The following is a 14,085-nucleotide window of genomic DNA, read 5'->3' as shown; positions in this document are numbered from 1 at the left end:
CCGAGCTGGGTCGCTAGCCTGGACGCCTGCGCCTAGGCCCTTCGGCTCCGCGCGCGGCGGGCGGGTGCCCTGTGCGCCTGCGCAGTAGGCGGCGGCGGCGGCAGGGGGAGGTGGAGGCCGTGGAGAGGCAGCGGCAGCAGCGGGTCCCGGGACTGAGGCAGCAGCGGGGGCGCCGGCGGGCGGAAGCTGAGGTGAAGAAGGCGGCGGCGGCGGCAGCCGTTTCTCTCACGGTGGCGGAGACCAAGGCGGCGGCGGACGGGGAGCGGCCCGGCCCCGGCCCCCTGCTCGTTGGCTGTAGCAGGGCCGCCGTGGGGCCGGCCCGGCTCCCGCCCCCCGCGGCTCCCCCTCCGGCTCCTCCTCCTGGGAGACGCCGGGGGCCCGGCCCGGCCCGCACTCAGAGCTCCGCTTCAGCCGCTGCCGGTGCAGTCGGAGGTGGCGGCGGCGCCATGGGCGGCCTGGCCTCTGGGGGGGATGTGGAGCCGGGACTGCCCGTCGAGGTGCGGGGCTCCAACGGGGCCTTCTACAAGGTGAGACGGCGCGTCGACCCGGGACACCCTCCCTAGCCCCCTCCCCCGGCCGAGGCCGCCACGAGTGGAGCGGGATCGAGTTTCTGGAGCTCGGTCCTGACCCTTAGAACCTTCGACTCACGCTCCCACTCGAAAGCCTTCCGGGGAGACCGTGGGAGTTAACCCTCGTGCTCTTCTCTTCGAGCCCGCGGGTACACCTGCTTTTATCCTCAGCTGGAAGCGTGACCATCAGGTCATTACTGCGCGTGGCTGGGCGCTCCCGCTCCCTCCGGAGAAACCCCTTCACCCAGCTTCTAATTGACTTTTCTTGTTTCCTAGTGGAGGAGATACTTGAGCTCCTAATCGCATCCTCTGCGGCCCAAGCACATGGGAGAGTCTCTTTCTTTTCCTGCATGACCCCCTTGGGAAGGGCCACTGGCCCATATTCGATTTTCCGTCTTCAGGGAGGCTTCTGCCTGCTGGCTCTAGACCATTTACTCAACTTTCATCTTGCATTCTTGTCCCCAGGTTAAGAAGAAATGGTCAAAACGCATTTGTGTTGTTTAGCATCTTTGGCCTCCGGTTTTATCAGCCATGAAAGTGGGTTTGTTGGGCAAGTCTGTCACCCCACCACACGTTTGTCCCTAAACCAGCCTACCTAGGTTTGGGTTTGTACTTACCTCTTTGACTCCAGATACAGTGAGGCCATTCCTTTATCTTCTAAAGTTTAAGCTTCGTTAAAAGGTGTCTCATCAAGATTCTGTTCTTACTCTGACAGTTTTCTACTTGTTGACAGTCTTTCTGGAAAGAGAAGATACCTTCCAGAGTGGCTCATTTCAGCTTTTCTTTGCCCAAGATTTGATTTCTTTGACCTGTTTAGGGGTGGGGTTGGAAGAGGACCTTGATGTATAGCTCACACTATTTAGCCCATGCTAACCGTGACCTCTTCTGTACTACCTCAGCCTTCCAAGTCCTGGGACTACAGATGTATGCCACCATCCCAGACCAGACCTTTTGTTTTTCTTTCTATCCATACATCCATCCCACCTTCTGTATCTGTTCTGTCTATTCTGGATTCACTCTCCCCCCAATTTAGATTAAAGACTGACTCTTCTTGACCCACCAAATATTTTTTCTTCATCTGATAGGTGAAATTCTGAACTTATTTTGAACACCCCCCACCCCCGCAAGACAGGTGTGCTGTGTAGACCAGGCTGGCCTCTGCCCCCACCTCCACCCGCCTTGTTTTGATTTTTTGGGGGTGGAATTGTCACAGAAACTTTTGATTCCTCCCTTACTCTTTTTACTCTGGAGAGGAAGGAGTTTTCATAGCATCGGGTAAGTTGGAGCCACCTTTACTTCATGTCTCTTCAGGTCCTACTCCAGGAGACTTTTCTGCTTTCTCATTCCCTCGGAAATCTCTCTGACCACTGTGAAACTGTATCTTTTTGTAGCTGAAAAGGCCTTGTGCTTGCCCTTGTAGTGGTTTCTGCTCCACTTCAGCTGATAAGTTTGATTTTACTCTGTAAACACCATACCATTTCTGCCTGCCTTTTCTGATCAGGTTCTTTATCCAGTGCCTGTGAGTGTAAATATGTTAGTCTTAGCTTATCCTCTCAATTAAGTCTTGGACTTTTTGCCTTGCTATTTCTGTATTCCTGTGTCATCCTCACTGATGTTCACCTATTCTGTGTATAGCTGAAGAAGGCTCCTAGCTGATTCTGACCCTGTCACCTTTCCCACTCTTAGTACTTTTCCTTCTGACTGGAGCAATATCTTTGTAACATTTCTGTTTTCTGTGGCAAAAGTCTCTTAATTCCTTTCAGGGGTTCTCATTGGACACATTTATGTGTTTGTTGTGGTGGATTGTTTTGTTTTTAAGACAGGGTTTCTCTGTGTAGCCCTGGCTGTCCTGGAACTTTCTGTAGACCAGGCTGACCTCAAACTCACAGAGATCCACCTGCCTCTGCTTCCCCAGTGCTGGGATTAAAGGTGTGTGCCACCACTGTCTGGCTACATTATGTTTTTTAATATCCTTTTTCTCAGACTTGTATTAGATTTATTAAAAGTCTTCCTTAGGCTGGGTATGGTGGCACATGCCTCTAATCCTAGTACTTGGAAGGCTGAAGTATGATGGTCCAAGTTTAAAATGGTTCAAGTGTGGAGAATGAGATCAGGTCTCAAAACAACAAAAATACCCTTCATAAACTGTTCTTTTTTCCTGGAGACATCTTAGCTTTCATATATATCCTCTTCACCTCCAAATTTTTACTTTCAAGAAAAGTGACTTTTTTTCTCCTTGTTTGTTTTTTGGGGATAGGATCTCTCTAAGGGGCCCTGGTTGTCCTGGAACTCCTGGGTAGACCAGGCTGGCCTTGAACTCATTTTTGGGTCTGGGATTAAAGGCATCCACAACCACACCCATTTAGAAAGTAATTTAAGATAAGATACTTTTGTTCTAGGAGCTTGGGAGCCAGGCACAGCTTGGAAAGAAGAGTGCTCAGTTCAGATTAACTGAAGTGGTTGGGAAGGGATAGATTTTCTGTTAAAAAGAGGATCCAACAGAAAGTCCTTTTTACCTATGAGCCATACATAGCAGTGATGCATTTGAGTGAAGCAGGGACAGAATTAGCAGTTGAATAAAATCCTGTATTCTAGCCATTTCAGCACTTTCTGCTCTACGACTGACAATTGGACTCACCTTTCTTAAACTCAGTGTGATGTTGCTTATCTGTTCCAATCTTGCTGATTGATATTCATGACTCAGCAGACTTCAGTGTGAGTGAAGGAGTTCTGTCTTGTCTTAGATCTCTAAATTTAGGGAGACCCCCTTCTCTCAAAACTTTTTTTTTTTTTAAATGTGTAGCCCAGGCTGGCCTCGAACTCGTGATCCTCCTGCCTCTGCCTCCTTCAGCAAATCCTACCGGTGTGTGCCACCACAACCGGCTCTCTCAAAACTTTTATTTTGCCGGGCGATGGTGGCGCACGCCTTTAATCCCAGCACTCGGGAGGCAGAGGCAGGCGGATCTCTGTGAGTTCGAGACCAGCCTGGTCTACAGAGTGAGTTCCAGGACAGGCTCCAAAGCCACAGAGAAACCCTGTCTCGAAAAACCAAAAACAAAACAAAACAAAAAAAAAAAACAAAAAACTTTTATTTTGATTTATCCAGGGCAGATACTAGATGTCAGATCCAAATTATTTTATATCTATCCTATCAAGCTTTCCTTTTTTGTTTTAAGGTGAGGTTCAAGTGGCTCAGCCTGGCTTTTAGCTGAGGAAGACCTTGAATTCCTGGTCTTACTGCCTCCACTTCCCAAGTGCTAGGATTGAGACACACCACCAAACCCAGATTCATAATGTTTTGTTTTGTTTTTGCTGTTTTTTTGTTTCTGTTTTTCAAGATGGGGTTTCTCTGTATAGCTCTGGCTGTCCTGTCCTGGAACTCGATCTGTAGACCAGGCTGGCCTCGAACTCAGAGACCCACCTGTCTGACTCTCCAGTGCTGCCTTTAAAGACATGTGCCACCACCAACTGGCCAGCATTCTTTTCTAATGGGACATTATCAACTTCAAAACATGTTTTTTGCCTTGACTCTGTTTCTCCTAGAATTCCTTTTTCTACTGTGGGGTAAAGATGGAGACTAATTTCATATCTTCTTATTTAAGGAAACTGAAGTATCTAGGAACTTAAGAGCTTTCTTCATTCACCTGACAGTTCTAAGTCCAGAAAGCTAATCCAGGAAGTGCTACAGCCCTGACTCAGATCATCTGGATCTAGAAGGTTTACAACAGAATTTATGTGCTCTCTTATTTCTCCAGTGGCATAGGCCAAACAGAACTTTGGAGTTCTTTTTCTATCACAGTTGTCCTCCAAAGAAAACCTTGTATCTGAAGTAAATGGGTAGAATTAAGAGGCAGAGGTAGAACTGGAGTATGATGTTGGGAAGAGAGTTGAAGGGTTGATGGAAAGTAGTTGAAGGGGAAAAGATGGTGAAGGTATATGGTAAGTGGCATTGGGTTATACTACAAAAGAAGGGTGATTCTAGACTGAACTTAGCATTTCTGCCTTGAAAGTCACTATTGAAAAAAAAGATAATATTACTTTGTGGGCTAATTCAACATAGAAAATTAAAGCTTGGGTTGGAGAGATGGCTTAGTGGTTAAGAGCATTGCCTGCTCTTCCAAAGGTCCTGAGTTCAATTCCCAGCAACCACATGGTGGCTCAACCATCTGTAATGAGGTCTGGCGCCCTCTTCTGACCTTCAGGCATACGCACAGACAGAACATTGTATACATAATAAATAAATAAATTTTTTTTTTTTTGGTTTTTCGAGACAGGGTTTCTCTGTGATAAATTTTTTTTAAAAAAAAAAGAAAATTAAAGCTTTAGACATAGCCCTTGTGAATGAGTATATCTAGTGATGGAGGAAGGTCATTGGTTAATTAAATAAAGAAGCTGCTTGCCCTGATAGGTTAAAACAGAGGTGGGAGGAGTAAACAGAACAGAATGCTGGGAGGAAGAGGAAGTGAGCTCAGAGACTCAGCAGCTCTCCTCTCGGGGGCAGACGCCTCAGAGAGACACAATGCTCCACTCTTGGGGCAGAGGCGAGAGCTCTGCTCTCTGAGGCACACACGATGAAGCTCCGACCCAGGATGGACGTAGGCTAGAATCTCCCTGGTAAGCGCACCTTGGGGTGCTACACACAGATGATTAGAAATGGGCTAAATTAATATGTGATAATTAGCCTAGAAGAGGCTAGATAGAAATGGGCCAAGCAGTGCTTAAAAGAATACAGTGTCCACGTAATTATGTGGCGCACGCCTTTAATCCCAGCACTCGGGAGGCAGAGGCAGGCGGATCTCTGTGAGTTCGAGACTAGCCTGGTCTACAGAGCTAGTTCCAGGACAATCAAGGCAACACAGTGAGACCCAAAAAAAAAAAAAAAAAAAAAAAAAAAGAATACAGTGTCCACGTAATTATTTCGGGTAAAGCTAGTCATGCGGGCAGCGGGGTGCTGGGGACGTAGCCCCGCCGCTCCTAACACAACAATCTAGGAGTGAGAACTTTTTTTCAGAGGCAGTCAAGTGATTATGACTTTTCTCCTTACTTTTTCTCCTTAAAATGTTTTTGATAAATGATCAGTATCTTGATAATCTGCTAAGACTCTGAGCCTCTCCCACTCTCAGGAGTTCTCTGTCTGTCTGTCTATGGTAAGAGACTATATAACTGTGGTTGGCGGTTGGCCTGGAACTCAGATCTGCCTGCCTCTGCTTCCTTAGTGCTGGGATTAGAAGTTTATGCCACCAAGCCTGGCTTCTCTGTCTCACTTTTCCTTAATAAATCTACATTTACCCTAGGGGAAAAAATTCTTGGAGATGGACATTTGGATAAAGAATTTGATAAAATGTTAGGCTTGGTGATCTATCCCTGTAATCCTACTACTTGGGAAGTAGAGACTGGAGGTCAGGAATTGATGGTCATCCTCACCTACATAGTAAATTCTGCATGAGATTCTGTCTCAGACAAGCTAAAGAACCTAAAAGGAAGCAGGATGCAGGCGAGTCCTGACAAGTGGAAGCTGTTTGGCAGAGTTACTTTGTAGAGACTAGCAGGAATAGGCATTGGTTCTGAATGAAAAGAAGATAAACATCTCTGAAGACTTGTATTTAAAGTGTGCTAAGGAATATATGCTGAGGACAGATTGTCCACACTTGGGCAATAGTAAGGCTCTAAGGAAGACTGTCTCAAAAATCAAAGGGGAAGATGAAAAGTAGCATAGGGCTAGAGAGATGGCTTATAGCACTTGCTAGGTTTCAGAGTATTGGGGTATAATTCCAAGCACCCATACAGTTGATAATTCTGGTTCCAGGGTATCTGACACCGTCTTCTCTTTCATGGAACCAGGAACACATTTGGTGCACATACATGCCTTCAAGCCTAACACTCACACATAAGTAAATCTTACTTTGTTTTGTTATTTTTTGAGACGAGTTTTTCTCTATGGCCTTGGCTGTCCCAGAACTTGGCTCTGTAGACCAGGGTGGCCTAGAACTCAGAGATCATCTTGCCTCTGCTTCCCGAGAGATGATGTTGAAGGCTTGTGCCACTACTGCTTGTCATGAATACGTAAATCTTTTTTGGTTTTTCGAGACAGGGTTTCTCTGTGGTTTTGGAGCCTGTCCTGGAACTAGCTCTTGTAGACCAGGCTGGTCTCGAACTCACAGAGATCCGCCTGCCTCTGCCTCCCGAGTGCTGGGATTAAAGGCGTGCGCCACCACCGCCCGGCGAATATGTAAATCTTTAAAGAAAAAAAAGTAATAGGGTTGGGAAGATGGCTCAGTGCTTGCTCAGAACCTGAGTTTGGATCCCAGGAACCAACATAAGTAGCTTGTTGTAGCAACAAAACTCTGTGATCTTAGCACTGAATAGAGATAGGAGGAGCCCAAGGGGCTTGTTGGTCAGTCCAAGTTCAGTGATGGATTCTATCTCAAAAATTGCAGTACAGGGACATAGATCTGTTTCCGGCTTTCACATAAATACACATACCACACAAACCTGGACAGTTAGTATATGCCTATAATCCCAGCACGTGAGAGATAGAGGCAGGTAGATTTATCTGAGTTCAAGGCCACTTCACGGCCTGGTATATGTAATAGGTTCCAGTTTATCTAGGGCTGGATAGTGAGACTGTTCCCACAAAACAGCCGAAAATCCAAGTTTAGATTTTTTCCATTATAAAGAAAGAGCAATACATAAGTAGTGGTTGATTGGTTCTGTGTGGAGGGAGGTGTATATTCTCTAGAGCATTATTGGTATATTTTCTCCTAAGCTCTGCCACTATCCTAGTTACTATGCTAAGAGTTGGTCCTTGAATACTGTTAGCCTTTTGAAGTACCTGCTTTTCTTACTGATTCTGATGCTGACGATTGAATTCAGGCCCTTGTATATGCTAAGCACATACCATTGCTAAACTATGTGGTCCAGCCCAAGCTCCCTAATTAGATTATTATTTTGTTTAGCTATAGGTGGCTTTTTTTTTTTTTTTTTTTGAATACAAGGTTTCTGTGTGTAGCCTTGGCTGTCCTGGAACTCACTCTGTAGACCAGGTTGGCCTGGAACTCCAAGATCCTCCTGTCTCTGCCTCTTAAGGGCTGGGATTAAAGGTATGTGCCACCACTCAGTGGCAACTATTTTTTTTTTATATCATTTGTTTAAGACAGTGTTTTATTATGTATCTTTTGGTGGTCTGGAACTTTTTATGTAGAACAGACTAACCTGTAACTTAAAAAGATCCACCTGCTTCTACTTTTCAAATACCGGAACTAAAGAAGCTGGGCACCACTGCACTCAGCCTGTGTATGGGTACTTTTATCAATTTATGAATATATATGTACTATTTGTATGCCTGGTTCCCGCAGGTACCTCTGCCAAGGAAGGCCCTAAAATCTGCTGTTTCTGCCTTCACTTGAGTGCTGGATTATATGTGTACTCCTTCATGCCTGGCTTATGATACATTAAATTTATTTTTTTCTTTTTTAGGACTGGAGACACAGCTCAACAGTTAAAAGCACTTGCCTCTTCCAGAGGACCAGAGTTCAATTCCAGCACCTACCTCAGGGATATCACAGCTATATAACTGCAGCTCCAGAGCACCCAACACTTCTGACCTCCTTGAGCTCCTGCACTCAGTATTCACATACCCACAAGCAGACCCACACACCTACATACATAATGAGGAATAATAGAAGATAGATACTTTAAAATTATCTTTTAAAAAATCGATGTATATGAATGCTTGTCTGTGTGTGTATCATGTGTACCTGCTGCCTGCACAGACCAGAACAAGATCAGGTCCTCTGGGATTGGGAGTCAGAGGTGGTGCTAGGATGTGAGCCTGGGTCTTCTGCAAGAGTAACAAGTGGTCTTAACTGCTGAGCCAGTTCTCCAGCCTCCATTTAAAATTTCTGAAGTAAATTGTTTGTATGATAATGAGGTTATCGAAGTCCATCTTTTGTCTGTGGCTGTCCAGTTTTTCCAGCACCGTTTTTTGAAAAGCACTCTGCTTTCTCCGAACTCTATTTTTATCAAAAATCAGGAAGTAGAAAGTAATATATAACTGAAAGCACTTTGGGTGCTGGGGTGTAGTGCAGCTGATAGTACATGCACAGAGGACTCCCAACACCAAATAAATTGGGTATGGTGGTACACAGCTGTAATCACAGCACCTGGGAGGTGGAGACAGGAAGATCAGAAGTTAAAGGCTCTGCTGCATATGAATTTGAGGCCAGCCTGGGCTGCTGACTCTAAAATAAAATCTGTTACATACTAAAATATAAAATAAAAAGTATGTAACCAAAAAAAAAAAAAAGTGTGGGCCTGGGAGATGGCTCAGTGGGCAGTACCCGAGTTTGATCGCAGAATCCACATGGTAGAAGAGAACAGACATCAATAGTTTGTCCTTTGACCTTCCCACAGATGTTGTAGCAAAAGCATGCATATGTTCACACACACACACATATACAATATGTAATTTAAAAAAATTCCTAGAATACATAAAAGAAAACCTTAGGGGATTTAGATTCCAGAAGTTTCTTAGATGTGAAATCAGAAGCACAATTCATAAAAAATAATGAATTGTACTTTGTCAAAACTAGAAATCTTTGTGTGAAAAATAGAGAAGATAATAACTGAGACTATAGATTGAAGGAGCCCCTATTTCATGACTCCTTTGGCCATGATCTCAAGATTGGAGTCTTGTACATACTTTATTTCTAGGTTCAGTAGTTATTTTTGCCTTCAGAACTATGACATCTTTTAAACTCTTAGTTTTTTCTTATGTAAACTGCTTAATATTTTGAACTTCTCCAGTGTTCCAGTTATTCTCCAAGGACTTGAACATCTGGGCACTAAGTTTGCCAGCTCTGGTGTCCTCTAGGTGCTCTAGTCTAGCTGTACACTGTCTTTTTTTTTTTTTTTTTTTTTGGTTTTCGAGACAGGGTTTCTCTGTGGCTTTGGAGCCTGTCCTGGCACTAGCTCTGTAGACCAGGCTGGTCTCGAACTCACAGAGATCCGCCTGCCTCTGCCTCCCGAGTGCTGGGATTAAAGGCGTGCGCCACCATTGCCCGGCTGTACACTGTCTTGTGGGAGATTTGTAGCTTTGCTGAAGGTTGACGGTATTTTAATTGAACTCTAGTAGGCTGCTTAGCACACCAAGAGGCAGATAGCGAGGTAACTGGTATCCTGAGTAGGCCACCTGTGGGGCTGCTCTGGTGCAGGTTCTACTTTGTTCTTATCCCATGTTATTTCTAGATTTTGTCAGTATGGTTTTCTTTCACTGTTCATATTTTCCGACACATCTTCCTGGTTGTGTTTAGATTGTTCACACCCCCTGCTAAACCTCTTAATTTTAAAGGCTTCTGATTTCTCTTCCTGATGGCTAAGATGATCGTTAAATGTGTTTTCTTTTTTTATTTATATATTTTTTAATTGATATTTATTGAGCTCTGCATTTTTCTCTGCTCCCCTTCCTGCCTCCTCCCTCGCCCCCAAGGTCCCCATGCTCAGGAGATCTTGTCTTTTTATACTTTCTACTTCCCATGTAGATTAGATCTATCTAAGTCTCTCTTAGCATCCGTATTGTTATCTAAATTCTCTGGGATTGTGGTTTGTAGGCTATCTTTGCTTTATGTTTAAAAACCACCTATGAGTGAGTACATGTGATAATTATCTTTTTGTATTTGGGTTACCTCACTCAAAATAATGTTTTCTAGTTTCATCCATTTTCCTGCAAAATTCAAGCTGTCGTTATTTTTTTCTGCTGTGTAGTACTCCATTGTGTAAATGTACCACATCTTTCTTATCCATTCCTCTATGTAGGGGCATTTAGGTTGTTTCCAGGTTCTGGCCATAACAAACAAAGCTGCTTTGAGCATGGTTGAGCACATATCCTTGTGGTACAATTGAGTATCCTTTGGATATATACCCAAAAGTGGTATTATTGAGTATTAAATGTCTTTTCATTTATGTTTTTTACATTTTTTTTTCTAGGGCTTTGTGAAGGATGTCCATGAAGACTCTGTCACCATCTTCTTTGAAAACAAGTAAGACCTTAGGAATAGACAGGCATAGTAGGTCCTGAAAGGACAGCAGAAAAGTGGGGCCTGCTGAGGACAGTAGGTGCCAGGGAACTCAGAGTTTGGATGAGAATTCCAGGAAAAAAAGGGCAGGTAGCTTGGTGCAAGTTGTAGGCATTTGACAATTAGTGTAAAGAATAAAGACCACTGTAGAACAGAGCCTGTTGTTTTGACTCTTATACTAGCAGAAAGGATAAAGTGGTCTTGGCCAGGGAGGAACTTCCTTCTGAAGAAGTGGACAATTACATCAATCTGAATAGCTTTCCTGTCACTGTCTTGTAGCTGGCAAAGTGAGAGACAGATTCCTTTTGGAGATGTCCGACTACCACCTCCAGCTGATTATAATAAGGAGATCACAGAAGGAGATGAAGTCGAGGTAAGGCCTGTGAAGTGCACCATCTTAGTTTGCTCTTTTTCCCCTTAGGGTTCTGTTGTTTTGTTTTTCCAAGACAGGATTTCTCTGGTTGTCCTGGAACTCGTTTTGTAGACCAGGTAGTCACAGATACACCTGCTTCTGCCTCCTGAGTGCTGGGATCAAAGGTGTGCATCACCATAGGCCAGCTGGATTCTAGGTTTTTAACTTACTGATTTTGTTCCTTCCTCATCTGAACAACCACATCTAGCCATGTAGCTGGTGAAGTAAATGCATTGGTGCCTTTCTGTCATGGGTGTGATCTGAGGGTGCACCTGATTAAAGGGGCCACTCTTTCATGTGTGACAAATTCACTTGAAGTCTGTGTATGTGTGTATGAGTGAGTGAGTGAGACTTGGGACTTAACCCAGGACCTTGGGCATATTTTGTATGTGTATGTGCATGCGTCTGTGTGCATACATAATTGTAGGCATGAGTGTGTCATGGCTCACAAGTGGTGGTCGGGACAGCCATGAGCTCTGGGACTTGAACTCACTCAGGTTATCAGGCTTGGAGAGCTCTTGTCCACTGTGCAAGTTCAGCTTTCTCCAATTCTTTTGTTTCTGTTTTTTGTTGTTGTTTTTGTTTGGGGGGGGTTCTCTGTATAATAGCCTTGGGTGCCCTGGTACTGACCCTGCAGACCAGGCTGGGCCTCAAACTCACAGCTCTGCCTGCCCCTGCCTCCCAAGTACTGGGATAAAGGTGTACACCACCATACCCAGCTGGCTTCTCTAATTTGATGGTTTTTTGTGTGTGTGTGTGTGTTTTTTTAAAATATTTATTTATTTATTATGTATACAATATTCTGTCTGTGTGTATGAAGGTCAGAAGAGGGCACCAGACCCCACCACAGATGGTTGTAAGCCACCATGTGGCCGCCGGGAACCGAACCCAGGACCTTTGTAAGAGCAGGCAATGCTCGTAACCTCTGAACCATCTCTCCAGCCCCAATTTGATGTTTTTGAATAGTCTTTAATGCTGTGTCTCTTTATTTCTAACTTTCCAGGTTTATTCGAGAGCCAATGAACAGGAACCTTGTGGTTGGTGGCTGGCCCGGGTTCGGATGATGAAGGGAGATGTAAGTGACTAAAGCCCTGTGGGGAACTCCTGAAGCTGTTGTTCTGTGGAAAGGTAGCAAATGGATTGATTACCCTTCCTTCTTCCTTTCTGCCAGTTCTATGTCATTGAGTATGCTGCCTGCGATGCTACCTACAATGAGATTGTCACCCTGGAACGACTTCGACCTGTTAATCCCAATCCCCTTGCAACCAAAGGCAGCTTCTTCAAGGTTACCATGGCTGTGCCTGAAGATCTCAGAGAGGCGTGAGTGTTGGAGAGGTTGGGAATTGAGGACTCTCTATAGTGTCAGCCTCTGTCCTTATTTTTCCCAGGTCTCCCACTCTTCAGTCTGTTCTGTTTATTCCCTGGCCCTATGAGGATCTTTTTGCATGATATACCTCTAGCCTTTCCATTTTTCATCTTTATCTCTGTTTCTGTCTGTCTGTCTTTATTTTGAGACAGGGCCTCACTATACAAACTCTGGCTGTCCTGAAACTCTATGTAAACCAAGTCACATAGAACCACCTGCCTCTGCCTCCCTGAGTCCTGGGATTAAAGATGTGCATCAATATACTCTGCTCTGATTATTTTTAAAAATAATTTTCTTAATCCTTATTATCTAACATTTGGTACGATCCTAACCTGGTCTACAAAACGAGTTACAGGATAGCCAGAGCTGTTACAGAGAGATCCGGTCTCAAAAAAACAAAAAACAAAAAATAACAACAAGAGTGATTCTATCTTTCTTATTTTCTTCTCCCTACTTTTTGTCCCCAAACCTCTTACTGCTTCATCCTGAGCACTTTACTGTTCTCTGCAGCTGCTCCAATGAAAATGTCCATAAAGAGTTCAAGAAAGCACTGGGAGCCAATTGCATCTTTCTCAACATTGCAAACAGTGAGCTCTTTATTCTGGTGAGTTTTCATGTTAAATTAACATAGGTCTTTTTAACAGTTTTTCTTTTTCCTCTTTAAGCTTTTGCAGAAATGGGTTGTGCTAGACTGTGCTCATACTTGTGACTTTGTTACTTCTGACCCTCTGAACCCAGGTCACCTGCTTTCCTTACTTTTCCTCATGTGTGGCCTTAATTTCCCCCTTCTTTTTTTTCAATATGAGAGACAAAATCATGTTCTTCACACACCTATCTGTTTTAGACAAGTACCCTAGCTCTTGGATATATTAGGATCTGTGTGTGTGTGCATGTTTGTGTGTATATAAATGCACACTTTGGGGGTCGTTGAGAAAGCCTGAAGTGTTGGTATGAGGTATCTTTCTCAATCAACCTACACTTTATAAGGCAGTCTTTGAACCCAGAGCCAGCCAGTCAGTCATCCAGTCCTCCTGGGAACTCCTGTTCCTGCCTTTTCTACGTCAGGACCCCTGAACCCTCTCTGGTCTTTGCGTCTATGTGTACATAACATATTCACACAGCGAGAGACACATATAAATCTCTTATCTTTTGTTTTTTGAGATGATCTCATTTTGACTGCCCTGGAATTCACTATGTAAACCTCAAATTCACAGAGATCTACCTGCTGCATCCACCACTATCTCCAGCTATAAATCTTTATAAATGATAAAACAAAAACAAAAAACCACCGTATAGCTCTCACCTTGTACTTGCTTCTTGTCAGATGAGTTCTGTTAGTGTTTAGCTATCCAGCCTCTGTGTGAGTGACAGTGATTTTCCTGTATCCTACCTCATTTCCTTTTTCTTCCTTTGAGACAAGGTCTTACTGTGTCCCCTGGATGACCTGGTACTCACTGTGTTGCTGCAGCTGCACTTGGGTTTGTGACAGCTTTCGGGCTTTACTCTCCTTACGTTTGAGGGGATAGGCTGTGCTACCATTCTTATTTTAAATTTCATCTCTCCCTCTTTTTCTCCTTCTCTCCCTCTCTTTTTCCCCCTGGTTTTTTTTTTTGTTTGTTTGTTTTTTATGGTCTTATTAGCCCAGAAGTCACAATTTATGATCCT

At 44.1% G+C, this 14,085-nt stretch overlaps 1 protein-coding gene across 1 annotated transcript in view; it reads left to right on the top strand.

Annotated features, from left to right (window-relative positions):
• The first annotated feature begins 249 nt into the window (after positions 1-249).
• Fxr2 (FMR1 autosomal homolog 2) overlaps positions 250-14,085 on the top strand; it is a 27,681-nt gene continuing 13,845 nt past the window's right edge. The window contains exons 1-6 of the mRNA XM_005349774.2: positions 250-527; positions 10,554-10,606; positions 10,922-11,015; positions 12,058-12,129; positions 12,226-12,374; positions 12,931-13,024. Of these exons, the coding sequence (XP_005349831.1) occupies positions 447-527; positions 10,554-10,606; positions 10,922-11,015; positions 12,058-12,129; positions 12,226-12,374; positions 12,931-13,024 (543 nt within the window). The 5' untranslated portion in view covers positions 250-446. The remainder of the gene's footprint in view (positions 528-10,553; positions 10,607-10,921; positions 11,016-12,057; positions 12,130-12,225; positions 12,375-12,930; positions 13,025-14,085) is intronic.

The sequence above is a fragment of the Microtus ochrogaster genome, chromosome 7, assembly GCF_000317375.1.
Source record: "Microtus ochrogaster isolate Prairie Vole_2 chromosome 7, MicOch1.0, whole genome shotgun sequence".
Classification (NCBI taxonomy): domain Eukaryota; kingdom Metazoa; phylum Chordata; class Mammalia; order Rodentia; family Cricetidae; genus Microtus; species Microtus ochrogaster.
This window is presented reverse-complemented; position numbering and strand designations above follow the sequence as displayed.